The sequence below is a fragment of the Pogoniulus pusillus genome, chromosome 8 (assembly GCF_015220805.1).
Source record: "Pogoniulus pusillus isolate bPogPus1 chromosome 8, bPogPus1.pri, whole genome shotgun sequence".
NCBI classification, from domain to species: domain Eukaryota; kingdom Metazoa; phylum Chordata; class Aves; order Piciformes; family Lybiidae; genus Pogoniulus; species Pogoniulus pusillus.
In genome coordinates, this window is record NC_087271.1 from 13,314,923 (window position 1) to 13,337,828 (window position 22,906).

General features: G+C 42.6%; 1 protein-coding gene across 2 annotated transcripts in view; it reads right to left on the bottom strand.

Annotated features, from left to right (window-relative positions):
- The window catches only part of ABCD3 (ATP binding cassette subfamily D member 3), a 42,194-nt gene extending 31,122 nt beyond the window's left edge, over window positions 1-11,072 (bottom strand). The window contains exon 1 of one of the 2 annotated variants that reach the window (XM_064147306.1): window positions 10,685-11,072. In XM_064147306.1, the coding sequence (XP_064003376.1) occupies window positions 10,685-10,800 (116 nt within the window). In that variant the 5' untranslated portion in view covers window positions 10,801-11,072. Of the gene's footprint in view, window positions 1-8,674; window positions 8,748-10,684 lie in introns of those variants that run through there. The other variant, XM_064147308.1, reaches the window with a different exon arrangement.
- Window positions 11,073-22,906: the final 11,834 nt, after the last annotated feature.

The window sequence follows — 22,906 nt, forward strand, 5'->3', positions numbered from 1 at the left end:
TCGTTCACCTACAGCCACTGAAAGGTGGAGAAGGACAGACCACGAGCAAGCCAGCCCGATTGTGAGTTATTTGGCTCAGCTTAACTTTAATAAGAAACCGCTATTAATTAATAGCTAAAGCCTTTTCCAACTTCTGACTTCCAAAATAGTCAGATTAATGATAGTATCACTGTAGGCAATTCTCATGTGACTGAATCTGCTAATTAAACTAAATTAATCTTTGTACATATAGTTTTGGGGGGGGGGGGGGGGGGGGTTTGGGAAATAAAATTAACTATTTTTGTATAATTTCCTGACTCGGCCACATATTAATTCCTGCCTCCGCAACACTCAGCAAGTTCGCCAGGTCTTGCAGACTAAGTACCTCCTCTTCCTCCTCTTGCTGATCACCAGAGGTCCCCTCTCTTACATCCTCTTTTGAACCACACTGTGTCTTGGCTCTTGCCTTAGCAGGTGCCAGAAAGGCCTGCACAGCAACAGACTTGGACATGTCTGCGGGAGGGTTTGAATCATTGGGGGTCTGACCTGGAGTCTGTGAGTTCAGATCTGCCTTAGATCTAACAGAATTTTGGTCTGCTGGCTGGGAATTCGAACTGGCTGAGCTGGTGTTATTAGGACTTGGACTAACTGGGCTAGTGTTACCAGCATTATCAGTGTTATTAGTAACACTCTGATTTTGAGCCTGTACTCCTGGGATGCCTGTCAATTGTTGTTTGTTTTCATTCCCTCCAGGAACATTGGCAGTGTTCCCAGAATCTAAAGAGGAGGGTGCAGACACTGGCTGTGGGGAAGGAATTTGAGGCACTTTCCTGGTTGCTTTTAAAACAGAAACCTTTTTAGCTAATTTTGGCACCACATTTGAATTTTTCACACATAATGCAAAAATTAATATGAAAATTAAACCCATAAGACATACATTAAAAATTGAGAGTAGCAACACAGTTTTACATGAGCAACAACCTAGACAAACGACTGGCACCCCAGTTCTTGGGTGTATTACTCGCATCAGAGCTGTATTTAAAGCAGTGTTCTGGTTGCTTGAAATATTATTGACAAGTGCTCCTCTAATGTTACTGGTAAGATTTTCAGTGACATTAAAACCAGCATAGCCAAGAATAAAATCATCCCAAGACCAAAAGACATCTAAAACTTTAGCTTTAGCCTTCTTATAAGCTAAATCAATAAAAAAGCAACATTTTGAGCCTTTATCCAATTAAATGCCAAAAAACACAAAGCCAGACCAGAGTAACGCTCCAACCAAATACAATAGCTGCTTTACTAGCTTCATTTTGATTCCCAGAGTTAATTAACAGTCACTCAAATGAATTTAGCCCCACGTTGGGAAAGCCAAATAAAAGATGTGGTGGTTTAGGCTGTAACCCACCCCCCCCCCACTTTTGGAAATGCCCCAGCTAACTCAGACGGACTCTGGGAATATAAATGAAGCTATTTATTTACAGCAGCACAATATACAAGCAGCTATTTACAATATATACAGTTCTATACAGAAATATACAAAGGAAAAGTAATACAGAAACACAACTCCCCTCCCAGAAACCTGAGTCCCCAGGAGGGGCTCTCAACCACCCCAGCACCTCCCCCGGCCCCTCTCAACCTTACCCCAATCCTGAGTAAGAATAGAGGTGCAGCCAAGAGGTTAAGAAGGAAGATTAGTGGCAGTGAGGTTAATGAGATGTTGCTCAGTCTGAAGCCAAAAGCAAAGTGAGACAAAATGGAGAATGTTATCTAATGTTTACTACTTGTTCCCATACTTCTCAGCAGGACTGTGAGAGAAGAGACACAACCATGTTTTCCTTTCATTGCCAATTCTCTACTTTCTCTCACCAAAACATTCTAGCCTGCTTCAAACTAGCACAAAGGCCTTAGTCCTATTAATAATTAAGAAAACTCTTCAACTTGCATTTCACATGAACACTATGGCAAACTGTAAAGATAGCAGCAGTCTGATCTACAGGCATTTTCGTGGTGCTTTTTCTGCCTGCTACCTTCCTGAGGAACAATACACAGCATTCCTTCAAAGCAATCCTCTGTGCTAGTGTTTAAATTCGTACTTCAACTAATACATGAAAAGCCACTTTTAACTACAGCAATCTCTGACATTCCTTATCACGGCTGCTGTCTGTGACAGGGAGTTCTAAGATCTAGTTCAGACTTGATAAACTCATGCTTTTTAAAGAGAGCAGACAGAAATGAAGCTCTCAAATGAAACTGGAGAAAAAATACAAAATTATATTTGGAGAGAGGTATAGAGAAGACATTACAAAGCAATTACTGCACCCCTGACAAAGCCCGTTGAATTCTCCCCAAACCCAAAACTAAATCTATACTCCCCGGTACTCCAAGAGTCCCCTCCCCTCCAACGCCTCTGCCATCCAAGAGGCCTAAACACAAGCCTCTGGAGGCCCCAAAACAGGCCTGCTGCTTACATATTTTTCCTGATAAAGTGGTTCCCGCCCGCCACAGTACAGGAGGAGGAAGAAAGGAGAATAAGCTGGCCTTGCTGTAAAGTTTATAAAGAGATAGCAGAATTATGGGGTTGAATAACAATCTTCTAGTCCCTGGAGGATTTTTTTTTAACCCTATAGTTCTCAACCTGGGACACATATTCAACAGAAAGCCATGAGGATGGGTAGCAAGGTACAGCAGAAGCCCTGGAAGCTGATGGAAGAGGCTTTGATCATCCTGCAGAAAGAACAGCACCAAGAGAAAATGATTGTGGCTTTCCACTCAGAAAACAAAGCCAGGCTTTTGTTTACAAGGGCACACAGCACAAGTAAGACAACAGAGGTGAACTGAAGAGGGAGAGACTTACTGTAGATAAGGGAGAAAAATGATTACATTTAAAAAAATTTAAATCACTATTACAAAAACACAGCATTGTGACATGTTGTCCAAAGACTGTGAAATCTGTCACTGGAAATTTTCAAGATCTGACTGCTCGAAGTCCTCAACAGTTCAGTTAGATGTCAAGTGTGGGTCATGCTCTGAGCAGACATTTGGAATAAGCAGTCTTGAGGTACTTTCTGTCCTAATTTTCTTTTTTTAAAACATGAAGAGGCTAGAGAGATAATGGGTCAGGGTGAAGTGCCAGGAGCACATGGCCTATGAGGAGCATCTGAGGGAGTTGGGAGCATTCAGGCTAGAGGAGGCTGAGGGCAGAGATCATTCCTCTCTACAGTGCCCTGAAGGGAGATTGGAGCAAGCAGGAGGCATCCTCTGCTGCTTGGTGGCAAGGGACAGGAGCAGAGGAAATGGTTCCAAGCTGCCCAAGGGGAGGTTCAGGCTGGATGCTAGGAAATACTTCTTCACAGAGAGGGTTCTCAACCATTAGAATGGTCTGCCCAGGGCAGTGCTGCAGTCACCATCCCTGAAGATGTTTAAGCAGCCTGTGGAGCTGGTGCTTAGGGACATGGTTTGGTGTTGACCCTGCAGTTCTGAGTGGAAGGTTGGACTGGATGAGTTTGGAGGTCTCTTCCAGCTGGATGTTTTCTGTGATTTCTGGGTCATGTATCACATGTTTCCAATAAAACAACATCTCAGCTGTAGCCTGATACCCATCATTTAACTGCAGAAAGGTTTTACAGCAGACATATGTAATAAGCAAAGAAAGGTATCGCAATACTGGGATGAGGCAACCATACCAAACTTTTCATTCACACATGCAAGGTAACTTAACAAGCAGCTCACTAAGTGCCTTTCCAATGGACGTTAGGGAAAATAGCAAAACACCTGCCCACAACTCTGAGAAACATGATCAACCAAAGCCAACAATATGTTTTAAAGAAGCTAACACAGAGCTTCAGAACTCTGTATGGGCATTTGGCACTTGATCCTACTTCAAGGACAGCAATATAGCAAGATGAGGCAGAAAACTTGAGGATAATACCACACGATTTCAGTCTCCAAATAAGCTAAGTCATAGCACTCAAGTCTTTGGGTTAACTACTTTGATACCAGTGAAGCTACTCTCTTTAAAGAAAGATGTGACAATGGTGGTTGCTCAGGAAGGATTATTTTCAACACTACTGAAGAAAAAACTTATTTGAGAAACTCAGAAGAGTCTTCAAGAGGCCACTGAGTCTAGTTACTGAAATGTCTGAGGAACACTAGTTCTGTGCTATTTACTAACAAAGTGACAAGAGTTAAAGATTACTGACTTTAGAAATACTTGCCTCTTTCCAGAACAAAGGCCAGTAAAAGAGTGTAACATGAAATTGCAGATGAAGAGAGGGATAGGCAAGACTTCTGGTTTAATGACAGATGAAAGGTAGAGAAGAGTCTGAAAATGTATTTAAGTGCAAAAAGCAAGCTACACCCAGTGTAAACAGAGAATATCTGGTTTAGCGTTATATGGAGTTTTCCAAAGAGTTGTTACCTCTAAGCAACCTTTACTATTTCTGGTTTGCATGTCCTTACGTTCTGCAACAGTACAGAGAGTTTTCTACCTTTAAAAAGTATAGTGTCACTCAAAGCACACTCACTGATAGACACATCTTTCCACTGCATTCCCTGCACAGAAGAATAGAGAGCAGAAGCACAGTTATTTCAGGTCAAGGGCAGTACGCTCACTCAGTAGCCTGGGCACAGTTCAAAAGCCATGTCCATTTATGCAGTACAACCTGAGCACACACAGAAACCAAGAGCACACATTCTTGGCTCTAGGCTGGTGGCTAGTTGCAGCATAACCAAAAATAATGTGAGCAGAATGCATGCAGGCAACCAAGAAGAGAACTCTGAGAAGGTCACAGACAGCTATGTCACTCTGAATTGCTTTGCATTGATAAAGCTTGTGAAGGCAACAAAGCAGAGCTGTTGTAGAAGAAATTCTAAGTTTCAGTAGAAGTCTGCATTCTCATTAGCAAAGTCACGTGTAAAGAAAAGACCTTAGAACTATTAGCTTTACAAAAATCTCGTGCTCTGGCATGAGCTGTGGCTCTAGGTCTCCCTCACGTGCAACAGGGATAAAAAGACTTCTCGCCAGTTTCCTGCAAAACGAAAACCAGAATAGCTTCACGCGGTTAACACTTTTTCAAGAGCTTGTCTTAGACAACAATCAATTTATGCAACCTAGTAACAAACCACTAATTAACTACTCAGGATCAAAACAAAGGCAGTCTTTATGCTAGGAGTAGAGCTGAGTCATGTAGTTTCTCCTGTCTCCACATCTTCCAGCTGAAGATAGATTTTCTGAGCCCCAGGCAGGTTTTTGTACCAGATCACACTTCAGATGCATTCTCTAGTAATCCTGTTTGTTGCTTGGTTTGGGGATTTTATTTCCTCCTGATTTTTTTTTTAAATGTTACTGCACACAGAGGAAGTGGTGGACTGAACAGTCATGTGAATATTCTGGATGAACCTACTTTCATGTAGTTGCATAGAGCTTTTTTTTGATACCTGCTACCTTTTCATGAAGCAGCACAAGTGCCCTTTAAAGCTTTTGCAGATATGGGAGCAGTCTGTCAAGCTGCAGCAACGTAATTCACCCTTTTTGTCAGACAGTTGTGGGTGACTTCGCCAGAACAGGTCACATAAAGTGCACTGGCAAGAACACTCAAAACCAAAGAAAATGAGGCAAATAAAAAAGAATATCATGAACATACAAAACTGGAATAAAAAATGCTTCAAGTTCTAACTGCCACTTCTGATGTTTAAACTTCTGTGTTATACTTGAAAGCTCCTCCAAATGTTTGAACATGTCTTTGGTCACGCTTGTATCAATCACTGCCCAGCTGCAGGTTGATGGGCAGTCCAGTTGACAACATCTGCAGAACAGCTACTACCACTGTCAGAAGAACAACGCTGAGAAGCCCAATGACAAAGTGCATAGGTCATGTGTAACCTATGATAAACTGTGTAAAACCCCTCTTTGATATATAGTGTCAATAACTCTGACTTCTCTTAACTTGGATGTGCATTTCCCCTTGCTTAAGCATGTCTAACCTCTAAAGACCAAGAATATATTTTTCTTCTTTCATGCATTTTTTCCCAACAGTAGAGACACCAAACACTAGGGTTTAATAAGTTCATTGTATGCAAAACTGAAACAACCATATCCTAGCATCCTACTTAATTCTAATGGGACACAGATGACAGAAAAGGCCAGCATGTCTAGGAGCAGATGCTGAAATATTTTGTTACCTTTCCATATATTACAAATTCCTTCCTATGAACTCCATTCTGTTTACTCTCTTTCCCTAATTTTGCAGTTCCAAACTCTTTAATTATCTCTTATAAGTCATTTCAGTCCCTCTTCCCAGCAAAGTTAAACACCTTTTTGAAAGTAATCCAAGTTCATTCAGCACTTGTGCAAGTACTTTAACTACAAGGACATTTGGGCAGGATTCTCACTAGGATAACAGACAATATATAGCTTAGTTACTTCTGAAGCAATCAAATATTAAGCAAATACTCTGCTGCTTCTTGTTTGAGGCAACAACATCTAATATTCAAGACGAGCTCATAAAACAAAAGTAGAATTAGGCTTCTGTGTGTGACAGGTAACATAACTTCACTTTATTTTTCATGTTGCATGTTATGGGATTATTTTCCTTTCACAATCCTAGACTGCAAAACCAGGTTTCAGCATTTACCACTGTTCCCAGTTTTCATAGTTAACATAGGTTTAATGTCTTTGTTCAAAGGACTACAATGTTTAGGTGAACCAAAGGAGAAATGTCGAAGTTAGGGACTGAGAGGATGAAGAGGGGCTCAGCATTTTGAATTTTTTAATCCAATACAAATCTGAACTCATTGTCAGCAAGGTTGAGCTCATTTGCATTCAATTAAAACAGTAATTCATAGCAACAAAATTCTATCCCCTAGTAACAGCAGCTGTTAAGAGAGAAACATATGTTGTTGAGCAAGGTCTGAAATAAAATCTCGTGCGTTAAATTTTTTTAATCATTTTAACTGACTGAGGACAAAGTACTTGACTTCTGCTTAGTTTCCTTTATTCTTTCACTTCATCAATCTTTCTCCAAAACTTAACAGTGAAAAAAAAAAACAAAACAGAACTACTGGTCTTTCAAGCAAATTTTATGAGCCATTTTCCTGAATAGAAGCAACATTTTCAAGTGTAAAGACACTGCTGATCAGTGCTGGAGTCAGGGCTGACTGCAGAAACAGCCCAGGATGGATCCAAGTTAGGATTGTTTGTTCCTGTATGCTGGGTGTATACTCAGGATAATGTAGTTTCGCAAACAAGACAACTTCTCATGATTCTAAAACCCACAAATGCTACAACTGAAGTTGCAATATAGCAAGTTGAAATATAGCAATTTTCACCACCCCAATAAGAAATAAAGCTTTTCTAAGGAAACAGACTTTACTCCAATTAACATGGAACACTAACAGGTTACTATAAGCAAACAGTTCTGTGTCCTGCTGTTTTGGAATATTTTAGAAAACTGAAGTTACAATATGTTGTAAACTGCAGGTGATAATACCTCTATTGCTGCAAAACTAATGAAGGAGGTAATAGCTCTTACAGAACATCTGTGACTAGTTCAGCCAGTGCTAATTAAGTGATCTTTGACCTACTAAGGTAGGTTAGCATAACATATACAGCTTAATTATTCATATATTACTACTTGATAGGAGTAGTATTGAACCTTGCCCCTACTGACTGACAGCAGAGAAGTAGGTGAAAGTTGCCTTCCCTCTCCTTCCTAATACCATTTCTAGAACTGATTAATCAAAATTAACACACACATTATGAAAAGTTTGTGCAAGATAAATTTGTTGTTAGATATTTAAAAACACATCTGATTTACCAAAAAGAAGAAAAATGTGTATGTTACTTCACTCTTCAACTTTGGTGAGCAGTGACACCAAACTACAGCTGACACTCCAGCAAAACTTCAATGCAACACAAAATAAACCGGAAAACAGTTATCCCAGCACAACAAGCTAGACTAGCCTATCTGATTTAGAACATAAAGTACATATAAGCTGAAATACATCAGTGTGTATTCTTTAACTATGCAAGGAAGGAAGAGGTTTGGCAGGTAGGTTACAGCTGTGCCAGTACAGGTTCATGGTTCACTTGCAAGCCTGCAACATTCATCTTTTCCCTTAGGAAGCGAAAAACTAGAATTTCACCTTCCAAAAGTTAAGAAGGCTAAATTCATCTCACACTAACAAGACACAAATTTTTCAAACATTATATACCAAGGTTAACAAAGGAATTCACACATACAAAACTAAACCACCGCTATTCCTCACACACCTTACTTGGCTAACCTCAAACAGCAGAAAGGCTACCTGGCACCCCTCTCCCAACCTACCTAGATTTCCAAGTAAACTTCTCCAGAGGAGTAAGTAAAAGAATTTAGGATAATCACAGCCTTCCAATTTCTCCCTCTTTCCAGAGAGGCAGAGAGAAACAAAACACAGAAATTAGAGGGCATGCTAGGCCCTAGAGGTTTTTATCATTACTGCATAAAGGTTTACCACTTGTTATTATATGTCAGCACAAGCATGCTGGAATATCTAAAGTTTTGGCAGAATGACAATCCTTTATGCTGTAATTCATCTTAGCAACAAAGCATTAAGAAATAAGTGATACATGAACTAATAAGATTACAGGAGGATGACGCAATGGTAATAACTGGATGCTTTTGTCTCAGCTGATGGTACAGGCAATGTTGCTTACCTCCTGCTTAGCCTTGGTAGGTAGCATTCTGTAAGGCTCCTAGGAAGGTTTGCCTCACAGCGAAACATGAAGAAAAAAAAGACAAGTGGGCAAAAATCACCCTCAAAAGTAGCAAAAGTTTCAAGCAACAGCAGCACAGTTGTTATCAAAACCATTTCACATTGCATGTTACAAGTTTGGAATCTTATGGCCACAATACAGTACCAGTAGGAAATAAGATCCAAGCCATGGAAGGACTCAAAAGTGTAGAAAACCAACTATACACAAATGGAATGACCAAGCTTGCAAGCACACTACTTATTTTAGCAACTTCTAATAGATTTCAGAATACAAAAATGGCTTAAGAGAGGATGGTGACAGAAGTAAAGAGCAAGGTCATTGGACTGCAGTATAGAGAGAAGAGGAGGAAAAGATCAGGTCAGGCTCTCAACACCAACTGCTGAGTTAGCTGGAACATAATCACAGATTACCTCCACCTTCCAAATTTCACTAATCTTGTTATAGCGTTTAGGCCACTCAGTATAAAGGAACACCTCAAATTTTGAACGCTAAGCATAGCAGAATCAAAGACTCACAAGGGAAAGACACTGACACATCCCCAGTGGCATAAAGGTAATATATTGTAATGTCTTGCAGGTCAACACCGGAAAATTTGTAAGCAAAATACTTTACAGAGACAACCCACAACATACTGATTTCACGGACAGGGAGATTACTCTGGACAAGTTTTAGCCTGTTTCCACGTACTGAATGCTACTAGCAGCAAGTACTAAAGGCACTTCAGAACTCTGCTAGATTTGCATCTGCACTTGAAGATGTGCTCTGATCTGAATGTCACCTCGTTTGCGTACTCTAAGATTGCTTTTCCATAAAAGCAGAGAGAGATGTGTACAAAACTGGGATTCACCCCAAAATATTCCTCTTGATCTCAATTGAAATATAGATGCTCCTACAACTGTGTCCCCTAGTCTTTCCTACAAAATAGTGTCAAAATCTTGCACTAGACTGACAGTAACTTCCCAGCTCACCATTTTTATGCCCTTTTATATAGTCTTTCTCCTTTTTTACAGTGGTATTTTCCTAAATTAAGTAAAGATGCCTACAAATACCACCCCTCCCTATGAGGTGGACAGAAGGGCACATTTCAATGATACTTTGGGATTCTGTTTTCTCTTTCATGCAAGCAATGTAAAGGCAGCAAGTGCAGGAATTATGAGCAGCACACATATTTCTTAAGATCTTAAAGATATTCCATGTATAAAAGGAAATAGGCAAAATAAACCTGGATTGTTACTTAATCGCAGGTTATGTTATTACTCAATTCTGTTGAGCAAGTCAGTTTCAACGTCAGGATGCAGCACCAGGAGACGTTTGTAAGGACTCTATAATATCTAACTATACTACCATGACATTACTGGGTCAGTAACCTTGAACAACAAATACATTAAAATGGTGAAAGGACTGACCCTGAGGTGCGCTCTTCATCTGCCACACCTCATGGCATCCAAGTGCTTCCTAGGAGGTTAACACACATCCCAGCACACAAATACACAGAACGGCATTCTCACAGACCACCTCTGCGAAATAGTTATCCGTGTGCCCTATTTCCATCCAGCAGCACTAGAACAACACCTGGGCTACATAATTTACCTACACAGATAGGGCTTCCTTGGAAAACTGTTCTTGGACTTTCGTTCATAGGCAAATGGAGAAAACCATAAAGTTTAGAAACAACTGCGGTATTTGGACGGTTGCAAGAGATAACAGCGTCTGCACCTCAGGAAAAGCGGGAGGGGGTAGCAGAAGCCACCTTCCCCGGCAGGAGGCTGCCGGGACGCAGGCTGCCCCTTTGCCAGGCCGAGAGCCGGCGAGTGCGACCACAACTGCCGCCTGCCTCGGCCTCCCGGCACTTGCACCGCGAATCGCCCTCGGCGCCCCTCCTGCCCCGCGCACCCAAAAGCCAGGCCCCTCAGCCTCCGTCGCTCGCCTCCCTCGGCCCTCTCCGCTTACCCATACTGGGCTGCCGCCCGCCGCTTGTTGAGCAGGCAGAGAAGCGCGCAGGCGGCGGCAGCGGCCCCGGCAATGGCGGAGTGGCGCACGGTGAGGTACTTGCTGTAGGCGGCCATAGTGGGAGCGCAGCCGCGGAGCCCAGCCGAGCGGAGCGGAGCACAGGCCAGGCAAGCAGGCGCGGGGAATGCCGGGAGGGGGCGGGAACCGCCCGACAGCTCGCCGCCAGCAGGTAGGCCACAGGCAGCCGAGCTGAGCCTTGCCCGGGGAGCGACGACGCGGGCGGGTTGTGCAACGGCAATTAACTCTCCTTCCCCCTCTTCCACGCCAGCGGGCTCGCCCCTGCGTTAGGGCGGCGGGGAGCGGGTGAAAGGGAAGGGGCGGTTCCCCCGCTCTCCGCGCCTGGAGGTTGGGCCAAGAAGCGCCGCGACCGGGCCTGTCCTCACCGGCGCCTCGGCTTCAGTCTACGTTTTAATTTTCTCAGGTATTCCCGGCTTGGCACCTGCTGCTGCGTGTGACTCCGGTTATTCCCTTCCACGGGAGTTCTTTGTGCGATTTCTGAGTGTGAATTGGGATGCGATAAAAATGTGGAAACGAATCCAAATAAACCTTAAGGGAGAGTTCGACACAATGTCCTTCTCTAGGGCCACGAGAGGAGCTGCCGAGCTTGTCTGTTCAGACAGAAAGGAGCATGAGTTGTCACCTGAGATGTCACTCGGAAAACAATCCCTGTGGTGAGCAGCGCCGCAGCAGGCTGGAGGTACCAGCCAGCCGTCTACAGAACCAGTTACACTTGTGCAGGTGCTTTTCCCAGCCAAGTTAGTAACAATTTGGAGTCGAGCTGTACCAGCTAAAACCTCATACCAGCATGACTGTATTGACATTGAATCTTCCCCTGTGGTCATATCCCTCAGACACTGGCCATCATCTAGTACCATCACCCCTGCCATGCGCAAGGACACCTTCCACTTGATTAGATTGCTCAAAGCCTCATCCAACCTGTCCTTAATTCCATGTGAAACGTAAGAAGTGGCTGTGCTTTTCAAAGGAACTGGTCACAGAATTATGGAGTCATTCAGGTTGGAAAAGAACCTTGGGAGTATCAAGTCCAACTATTAACCTTCCTCTACCAAGTTCACCTCAAAAACGTATCCCCAAGTACCACATCTCAATGACCTTTAGCAGCCAGGATTAGTGACTCCACTACCTCCCTGGGCAGCCCACTCCAAGGCCTGATCACTCTTGCTACGAAAGAATCTTGCTAACGTCCACTCTAAACCTACCCCGCTGCTGCTTGAGGCCATTCAGTTTTTGGTACAATGATTAACACACAACAATTTCTCTGGCCAAACTTAAATACACATCAAAATGTGGTTAAAATCAATATCTATTTTCAGTCTATTTTTTTTTTCACGTAGGCTTTTAAAAACCTTTGAATGTTATGCTTTTGTAATTCTCATGGAGAAGTGTGTATCCATCCATTTATCAAGTATTCCTATTGCTTTGAAACATGTATGCCTGGATTAACAAGGCTGAAGCTGGAGTTTAATGAGTGGAGATCTTGTCCAGGTCCTCCACCCAGGTCACAACAACCCCATGGGGCGCTACAGATTTGGGGATGTGTGGTTACAAAGCTGCAATTCAGAGAGGGACCTGGAGGTGCAGATTGACAGTCAACTGAACATGAGCCAGCAGTGCCCAGATGGCTAAGAAACCAAATTACATCCTGTCTTGGGTTAGAAATAGGATGGGCAGCAGGGACGGGGAGGGGATCATCCCCCTATGCTCAGCTCTGGGGAGGCCACAGATTGAGTGCTATGTTCAGTTCTGGGCCCTCACTGCAGGAAGGACATTGAGGGGCTGGAACATGTCCAGGAAAGGGCAACAAGGCTGGAGAAGGACCTGGAGCACCTGGTCTACAAGGAGGAGCTGAAGGAACTGGGGCTGTTCAGGCTGGAGAAGAGAAGGCTGAAAGCAGAGCTCATTGCTCTCTACAGCTCCCTGCAGGGCAGTTGAAGGGAGGAGGGGGCAGCCTCTGCTCCTTGGTGGCAAGGGACAGGAGCAAAAGAAATGGTTCCAAGCTGCCCCAGGGGAAGTTCGGGCTGGACACTAGGAAATATTTCTTCCCAGAGAGGGTTCTCAGCCATTGGAATGGTCTGCCCAGGGCAGTGCTGGGGTGCTCAGGGACATGGTTTGGTGTTGGCCCTGCAGTGCTGGGTGGAGGGTTGGACTGGGCGAGCTTGAAGGGCTCTTCCAACTGGCCATCTTCTGTGATTCTCTGAATCACCACACATACTTTGTTTTCCTGTTGCCTCTTCACATACTTGGTGTCATCAGACACTTCGGGGCAACTATCTATGTTTTGATGTAAAAGATGATGTCTCAAAATATTCAATTGTTCACATTTTCTGAAGCACCAGAGTTCAAGCTAGTTTTTTGTTCTGTAACCTTAGACAAATCTTTACTTTAAAATACATGCTGTATATTGATATTTGGGAATAAGAAATCATAAACTTTTAAAAATACTTATGGTCCTGTGCTGGTGGAGCACCTGGGTACAATGACTCTTTGTTCACCAATATCACAGTATCACAGTATCATCAGGGTTGGAAGAGACCTCACAGATCATCAAGTCCAACCCTTTACCACAGAGCTCAAGGCTAGACCATGGCACCAAGTGCCACGTCCAACCTTGCCTTGAAGTGCCCCAGGGACGGCGACTCCACCACCTCCCCGGGCAGCCCATTCCAGTGTCCAATGACTCTCTCAGTGAAGAACTTTCTCCTCACCTCAAGCCTAAATCTCCCCTGGCGCAGCCTGAGGCTGTGTCCTCTCGTTCTGGTGCTGGCCACCTGAGAGAAGAGAGCAACCTCCTCCTGGCCACAACCACCCTTCAGGTAGTTGTAGACAGCAATAAGGTCACCCCTGAGCCTCCTCTTCTCCAGGCTAAACAATCCCAGCTCCCTCAGCCTCTCCTCATAGCGCTTGTGCTCAAGGCCTCTCACCAGCCTCGTCGCCCTTCTCTGGACACGCTCAAGCATCTCAACGTCCCTTTTAAACTGGGGGGCCCAGAACTGAACACAATACTCAAGGTGTGTGGTTAGACGGTCACAGTCCGCTTTATTTCCGTGATACAGAGGCTTACATGCTTTCTTGCAAGAGGCGTGCTCCACCAAGATTGGTTACATATAGAGGGTACAGGGTTACATGTGAAGCATGGATAGAGTAATATACTATAATAATCTGAGGGTCAGCCTCTGGGACTGGCTAACTCTGCCCACATGCAGCTGGCGCTCCACCCCCCGCAGCTGCATGTGAGGGGTGCTACCCTGTGCCTGGTATCTTAACTCCCAAGATGGACTCAAGGACGCTCCCAGCTCGGGTTGCTCATGTTTATCATTTTGTATCCTCTGCTAGCAAGAAATTCTCCAACATTTCCCTCTCTTTCTTTTGAGCAACACGGGCTTGATCTTCAACTTTACATAGGCTGTTCAACACAGGGGTAAATGATACAGCTACAAATCAATAGTGCTAAAATCAGAAAGAGAATAAACCTGTTAGACCTTTTGTTAGTAGCATTAGTTTGGCAAGCTAACAACCCAAGCAAGGAAAATATGCATCAGAATCACGCACCCCTTACTAAGTTAATCTTGGTTTATAAGGTGAATAATTGTTAAAATGTCTTGGTTTTAAAAATCTTGGCTACTTTGGCAGTAGTTAAATGTGAAAACCTAAAAAGAGGTAGTTTCTTCATCAGAGTAAACTTCTTAAATTCAAGAAGTTATATAAATAAAAACATCTGCAAGTTTTCAGGTTTATGGAATCTGTAAATTACCATTTTGCTGCTACTTTTAATCTCAATACCCATGCTGAGATCAGGATGTTTTGCTACACCTTTCTTGGCAAGTTCTCCTCCTTCCTTAAACTTAGGCTGGTTGTCCCCTTCCACAGACCTCGCTATCTAATATAGCCTAACCTTGTTTACGTGCAATGTCCTCCTGTTTGGACCATGCTGACCTATGTTGCTTGCATAACTGCATAACTTCTGTTCTGCTTTGTTTGTCTTCTGCAGTGTCCTTAACCCCCTTTTTGAGGCTAGCCAATACCATGTCCCATTATGTTATTTATTTCTCCTTTAGCTTGTCCTTAATTTCACAAGTACCTGTCACCTTCTAAGAAAATTGGCTTATGCATGCAGTGCTCCACTGTTTCTTCTACTTCCTCCTTTCTTGAATATTGCTTTTTTTTTTTCTAGAATAGCTTTGTTGACATGATTGATAAATGGGCACTAAGTTTAAAACATCAGGGTTTTATTGATCCATTATTTTATAAGTTTTCAACAACACTAATGGCTAAACATATCCTTAATAAAATCTGATCAGATGCTTTTGTGAAAGAAGTTCTTTCTTTGTTCAGCATCTGCTGCATTTAAATACTTTCTACATTCAGCTGTTTTGATTTCTTGGTATTCTTGGTACAAGTCAACTGTGAGCATTTTTCAAGGCAGCAAATAACAGGAACAGTTATTTTGCATCTGAGATTTGAATTAGAGATGGAAATGTAGCTGTTGTTATGCCAGAATGACAGGATGTTATCCAGAGGGACTTGGACAAGCTGGAGAGCTGGGCTCAGGTGAACAAGAGCAAGGGCAGGGTTTTGCACCTGGACTGGAACATTCCTCAGTATCAGTCCAGGCTGGGGGATGAGGTGGTAGAAAGCAGCACTGAGGCAAAGGACTTGGGGGTGCTGGTGGGTGAGAAACTGAACATGAGCAGGCAGTGTAAGTTTGCATCAGAGAAGGCAGTGTGGGCTGCATCCTAAGCAGTGTGGCCAGAGCTGGGGAGAGGGGATCCTGTCCCTCTGCTCTGCTGAGACCTTATGGGCAGTACTACATTCAGCTCTGGAGCCCTCAACACAGGAAGGACATGGACTTGATGGAGCAGGTCCAGAGAAGGCCACAAAAATGATCAGGGGGTTGGAGCAGCTCTGCTATGAGGACAGGCTGAGGGAGCTGGGGGTGTTCAGTCTGGAGAAAGGAAGGCTCCAGGCAGACCTACAGCAGCCTGCCAGTACCTGAAGGGGCTACAAGAAGACTGCAGAGAGACCATTTGCAAAGGCCTGCAGGGACAGGATGAGGGTAATGGCTGCAAACTAGAGCAGAGCAGACTTAGCTTGGATGTGAGGAACAAGTTATGCACTCTGAGAGTGCTCGAACAGTGAAACAACAGAGTGGTAGTTGAAGCTCCATGCCTGAATCTATTCAAGGTGAGGCTGGACAGGGCTGTGGGCAATCTAATTTGGTTGAGGATGTCCCTGATGAGTGAAGAGGAGTTGGACTGGATGACCTTCAGAGGTCTCTTCCAACCCAGACCATTCTGTGATTCTATGAAGAAACCAAAACAAAGACCGCTATTGTCTGTATTAGTAATGTGTGTAGGTTCTCTGAAGAAGCAAGATCAACTTGCAAATTATGCTTTTAATATGCCATAGTTCAAACTTCTTAGTTGTTATGTAAGAGCACACATAGAAGAAAAGTTATTTGAACTAGAAAGTATGATCTGGAAGGTGTATGTGCTGAGCCTGGAACGCATGCTCTGAGCACATGTACACTCTCAGCATAAGAGGAAATGTGCATACTTACTATTAATGCTTAAAACCTACCAGGGACACAAGGAGACCTCATAATAGCAAGCGTTAGGCCATGATTCTGTGTCTGAAGTGTTAAGCAGCACCAGTGTTTGTCTGAGCAGTTCTTCAACTTCACCATTTACTAGTTTAAAAAATCTGCTTATTAAAAAGCAGTGATACAACTGCTGAAAAGTTCAGATTCTCAAGTCATGTCCTTGGTCAAGCTTAATTTTAGCCAGATGAGTTTTCAGGAGTGATTCAAAGCCAGGAATACATTAAATGGTTTTAGATTGAATATTTTGTCCCACCAAAAGATAAGCAAATATTTTTTTTTTAAAGGGTGTCTAGGTTAGCAAAGAAGATGCTTTGATTTGGTTTCTCTTGGAACAGGAAGAACCTGTGTAATTTGCTGTTGGCACTTGGCATGCAACACCCAGCTATATTCTGAGAACAACATATCATCTAAATAATTAAATGAAAAATCTTATTGTTTATTGTCAGTCCAATGTAACATATATTAATATCAGGGAGAACAACTTTTAAGTTTTGTGAAAAGTGGCAGAAGAATGAGATTAATTTATGTAAATTGAGGCAAGTTGTAAGACAGAAACTATACTGTGCATGGTAGGTAAGTTTGAAGGTAATTTGCATAGTGTTGGCTCCATTCTATAGACTAGCACTTGCTATATTTTAGTTCCCTATAAATTCAGTAAGGTCATTCACTTTCTTAATGTTAAGTACTATGATACTTGGCAACTCAGTAACTAGTGGAGCAAGAAAGATGGTTCCAGGGATTGATGTGGTCTCTTTTGTGAAATCTGTGTTATCTCCTAGATGTATCTCTTGGTGTGGAATTTGGCATGACTTGCAGGGAAATTAACCAACTGTGCTATTAATGCAGTCATCAGTGTCATTTGATAAGATTTTGTCATTCCACTGGAGTGCTGTACCAGCATATTGGTTTGTTGCTTGATTTTTAGCAGAACGAGGTTCAACATCTGAAGCTGAGCTACACTTAATTTTGTGTCAGTTCATGTGTGTGTTTGTATAATGTTAAGGACCATTCCCAAGGACAGCCTCATCAATACAGATGATATCAACCAAATGCAATTGTTATTTGTTTAGTCACTTCATACAACTTGAAACTCTGGTGTGGGTGAAGTAATGCGGCTATACCAGCCACTCAAAACCTTCATGGAGCCTCCACCTCTGTAAAACATGTGCTGATTATAACACAGGTCTGATCTTCATAATGGGGCCTGTGGGGTGAAATTGAAACCTCCTTTGATCAGCAGAACAGAGGGAGAAAAGATGTGCTCCCCTTTTGTTGTATCTCCTGCTGCCTTGCTCTTGCCCCCATCTGGATACCTCTCAGTCCTAAGGCAGTCCTGAGCAGGGAGTCAAGTGGGGGGGATACTGTGGGGAGAGGAAAAGAGTGGAATAGAAAAATGCTTAAAGAACTTAGGGTGGATGTGGCACTGACTTTTAGAGAAATTGTGTTATTGCTGCCTTACTTCCCTAGAGTGTGGGGGTAGGACCAATTGTCTTAATGTTTATAAATTGATGCCATAATCTGTAAGAGCTCAGCTACTACATACCAGTCATAATGTTGTGTATCCTTGGGTTCAGACCATATTTTTTGCTCCATATATCTGGGTTTTTTTTTTGTGGTTTTTTTTTTTTTTTTAATGTGACTTGATCTAGCTTCTACTAAAGCAACTCTTAATAACTCGTTCTTTTCCAAATTAGAAGACAGCTCATCAATAAAGAAGTCCAGGTGAAAATGTGAAAATACATAGGAAATGAAATTATTAAGACTAGACTTAGAAATTATCTGGTCTCCAGTCTGTGCAAGGATAGTATTGGGCATTTCAAGAGACAGTATAGACTCCACACATTTGCTTTCATAGTGGATCTTACTCTAATTTCAAATGTTTGAACACTGAATTAGTACAATGTTTGACATCCATTCTAATTTTTATTGTCATTAGGTACTATAATTACTTCTACTCTGCTGGTCCAGAAAAGGCACATAGCATTTCAGGCGAGACTGGCAGCAATTCAGTACACTGAATTCAGTAATTTATAGTGTGCGCAATGATTTGCAGTAATGATTTAATTTGGCTTTACTTACTGTTCTAATTCACTTTTCCTGTTGATTGGCTTCTAGTTTGGAATGTTCTACAGGAAGATATCTTCACTGTCACTGGCTATCCTTAGACATGCCAATCCTTAGAATGCCTTTCTTGACTCAGTGTTACTGGACAATCTATGTCAAACAATTACAGAATTAGATCTTTCCTCCAAAATGCAGTACTCTGCATTTCTTTACAGTCAGTGTCAGCATTTTGTGTTTTGCTTGCCTGCCTTGTTTGGACTAGGTGAGTGGGTAGAAACATGGCAACTGAAACTAAAAGTTCCTGTTCATCTTGTTCAATTTTCCCTAAAGTGAATCACTTTAGGGAAAAGCTCAGATTGATCCCAACACCTTTTGGTGATCTGGAAGCCAGGATATTTCCATGCTCAACATGTATTTCTTGCTTATCTCAAATGTTGTATTGGTTTGTGTTGTATTAGACATGTTAAAAACATTTTTAAATGTTAACATGCTAACTTCCTATCACAATGCTTGGTTTAAAAGAGCTCTTCTTTTTTTTTTTTTTTTCCAAAAATTGAGAAAACTATAACAAGTTTTAAGGACCAATTTACTTATAAGGCGTTCCCATAAAGTGTGAAGGATCTTTGCAAAGCCAAGGTGTCAAGTTCGATCTCTCAATTCAGCACTTTAAACTAAGGCATTTAAAACAGGTTTGCAACTAATTCCCATTTCCTAGGTAGAGCTGTAATTCTTTTATTGAGGTTGCCCCACCACTCCTTTGGCAGTAGTGCTTTTGAGCTGCTTTATCTTTGCTGATTAATAATATTGCAAACTGAAAGTTGGCCAGAATTTCCTGCCTCAGCTTTGAGATTAATTATTTAATAAAAGATGTCATGCCAGTGACAGTGAGAATGAAGCACTGGAGAAATAGATTACTTTCAATATGTTAAGAAAATGTAACATGCTTTTAGGTCGTTGTACTTCATTGCTCTGCCTTGCAATGAAAGCTTGAATCTGAGACACGTAACTCCTGAAAAGTTGTCGTCATCACTGTTTAGCCTGTGGTTCTTTCTTATGCTGTGTGACGAAGCTGGAATGGTTACCACATCACTCTCTCATATTTGGCCAAGGGGTTTAAACCATAAATAACTCCATCAGACCCCTCCTTCTGGTTTCTATGAGGTATGGCCACAAATATAAACGATGATGATGTGTTCCTTAAGCAAAATATCATTTGTTTTTAACATTGCTAATGCAGAAGGGATGCTAATTCAACATATATTGTCTGCAGATCTGTTTGCTTAGTTAATCACCATGGAAGATCAGCAGTGAGAGTCCAGGGAGACTCCATAGAAGTCTCCCTGTCGGCATGTTCCTGGACACCTTTGATTCCTGCTTTCTCTCACCACTGGCTGGGACTTCTAAACTGTTTAGTATGTAGTACTTTTTCCATATTAAATTTGTATGTTTGGCATTGTTTTTAGTCAATATAGCAATGCAGCTTTTTTTTTTTTAAGTAGTAAACGAAAGCAGAATTATAATTTCTCCTCTGTGCGCAATACCTTGTGTTTATTAACACCAGAATCACTTACCATTGTGTTACATGCTCACCAGCTGAAGAAAGATAGAAGGTGGAGAAGAATGTGGTAATTTAAAGTGAGTTTCTAAAATGGAAGTCCTCCCTCCGCCCATTGTTCCACAAGTTGGTAATTATTATAGCAGTCCTTCTGATTAACCATATCAGAGATGCTGAGCATTCTATGAGCCTAATGGTCTGCTCTTACACTCTAATAACAGGTATCCACTAAATCCACTACTGAATCAGTTTTTCATGTGTTTCTTCATGCTGCAAGATTATTGACTTCTGAAAAAACAGATTTGTGTGCCTTCTGTAACAACTCTTGGCTCTGGGCTACCAAAAGGGCTGAATATTGCACCATTTGTTATGTTCATATCCCTCAGTGGTCTTGTTACTAAACAAATGGCATCACCCTCTAAAGCAACTGTGCACTTGTGAGGTATTATGCAAAATTAATAAGCTGTATTAATTTTGATATCCAGACAAAGATTGTTAATAACTATGAAAACTCTTTATTAACATTAAAACTTGCCAGAAAACTTATTCACAAGGTTCAAAACACATGGTTTGGAAATATATAGAGCAGGGAACAGGCAAAACTAGATAACTTATTTTTTAAAGTGGCAAATGCAAATATTATAATGGCAGAGAAGATTCTTGTGGTTGATTATACTGTGTGCTGTTAATTAGACCGCTTATCTACTAGAGGAGAGAGGAAGCTCCTTTCTGCTTATGGCAGAAGGCAATCAGTGAATTACAAGAGGTTTTAAGTATTTACTCAGAAAATAGTATCAAACAGTACCCAAAGCACGTGGAGGGGTTGCTGTCAGTGGTCTCAAAGCTGTTAGAGGCTTTGGAGTTTCCCAAGGTCTTTTCTCAGGAAGCTGGGAGTCTATAGCATGGTTTCTGACCTGGTGTCTCTTGATTCCCAATTCAGCAGAAGCCTTGCAGAGGGGCAGGCAGGATGCAATGCAATGTGCAGTCTTGGCACAATGTCATGCTGGCTATGCAGGCTGATTGTGTGCAGGCATCTAGAGTCTGCTCCTGGTCAACTTGAGGCAGTGGTTTCCAGGCAATTTCAGGATGCAATGAGGCCACCAGCAGCAGCATGCTATCAGCTCATCCCCTTTATCAATACCAGCCTGAGACTAATGGGGCTTTGGACATAGATTAGCCAATCAGAATGGCACTTTTCCAAGCTTGACCATATTCGGTGAAGCCAAGACTTTCATTTTCCTTTCCTGCACAGAAGGAGAGCAGGGGAACATGTCTGGACAAGCCAGAGTCCTTAGACTCAATGGCTCCAGGTCCTTTGTCCTCTTTCCTGCGATTGCTTCTCCCCACAGCAGAAGGGAGGGAAAAGCAGAAAAACATGCCTGGGCAATCCAGGAAATACATAAGCCCATTTTTGGCCTATAAAGCCTACCACGACAGCACCATCAGTTTCCTTATGGGTCATATTATCCAAGTCACTGCAACCTTCCTTCATACAGACTCAGCAGTCAACTGTTGATAAGCAGCATGCATGCTCAGAGGCTTTTCCTGGAATAGCTGTTTTAGACCAAAAGGCAGCCAAACATGGCGAATGAGCAGAGGTAATAGTTTTTGGCTTTAAGAATGATCCCACTGATCCAAATGCAGGGGGAGAAACTAGATAAGGGATGAAAGAAATGCACTAGGTTGAGGCAAGATTAAGAGTGGAAAGTAAATAAAATGGCTAACAAGAAATCAGTGAAAAAGGGCTATGGAAACTGGAGCCACTTAAAAGATAGTATATAGGAAAGAAGACTGAGCCACCTGGAAGCCAGTGGAAAGAGGACTTAGAGACCAGCCAAGCAAGGAAATTAGATGGGGTGAACAATTATTTTGGTGCTGGGAGGGAATTAAATGATTAGGCAAGAAAAGTAGACTGGATGAGTGCCACAAAACAGGAGGGTGACACTCATTGCTACTGAGCAAAATAGAAAGATTTACAGCTGCCTGGAGAAGAAATAGGTTGAAAGAAGACAATTTAAATACAATGACAAGCTCTGAGATGAAACCAGCTGGATCAGGAGCCCATGATACCTGGGCTAGCAATTTGTAGTGGAGACAATGGGGGCAATGTGGTAGGAGAAACATTTGGCAGAGAGTTCAAGCACAGTTCTTAGAATCATAGAATCATTTAGATTGGAAATGACCTTTGATATCAAGTCCAACTGTAAGCCTAACACTACCAACTTTGCCACTCTCTTGTGTCCTCAGGTGCCACTGTCCTGGAGTCCTGTATACCCCTAAATTCCTCTCCCTCTGTGGTTTGACTTGGAGAGGAAAAAGCACGAAAAGACCTGTTTCCCCCCCTGCCCTGCAGGCGTGGGGGGGGGGGGGGAGTGAGGGGGGGGGGGGCGGGGGGGGCCCTTTCGGCACGAGGGTGCCTGTGCAGTGCCCGTGCTGGAATCAGGCTGGGGAGTGGCTATGGTCTTCATGCCTAGGAAGTGGTAACTGCTCTTTGTCTAGGAAGGGTATAAATGTTGGGGAACTTCCCGCCTTAGAGTTCGTTCCAGCCTTAGAGCTCTCCCCTGCCTGGATAGATTCTGCAGAAGGAGCCCTTGGACTTCCCACCTTAAGCACCCTTTATGCAGGCTCAGTAGGCCTTAACGACCCTCCCACGGCCTCTGAAAGAGAGCAGGGGGACAAGCAGGTGGACCACTCTTCTTTTGAGCCAGCCTGACTCACCTGTGAGTAACTTTGGCCCAGCGTTATTATTAGCGGAGAATGCTATCGTTTAATAGCTTGGCCTTTTTCAACTTCTGACTTCAAAAATAGTCAAATTACCTGTGGCATCCTTGTAGATCTTCTCAACCTAACTGAATTTGCTAATTAAAACTAAATTAATTTCTGTGCATAGTTTTAGGGGCGTTTTTTTTTTAATAAAATAACT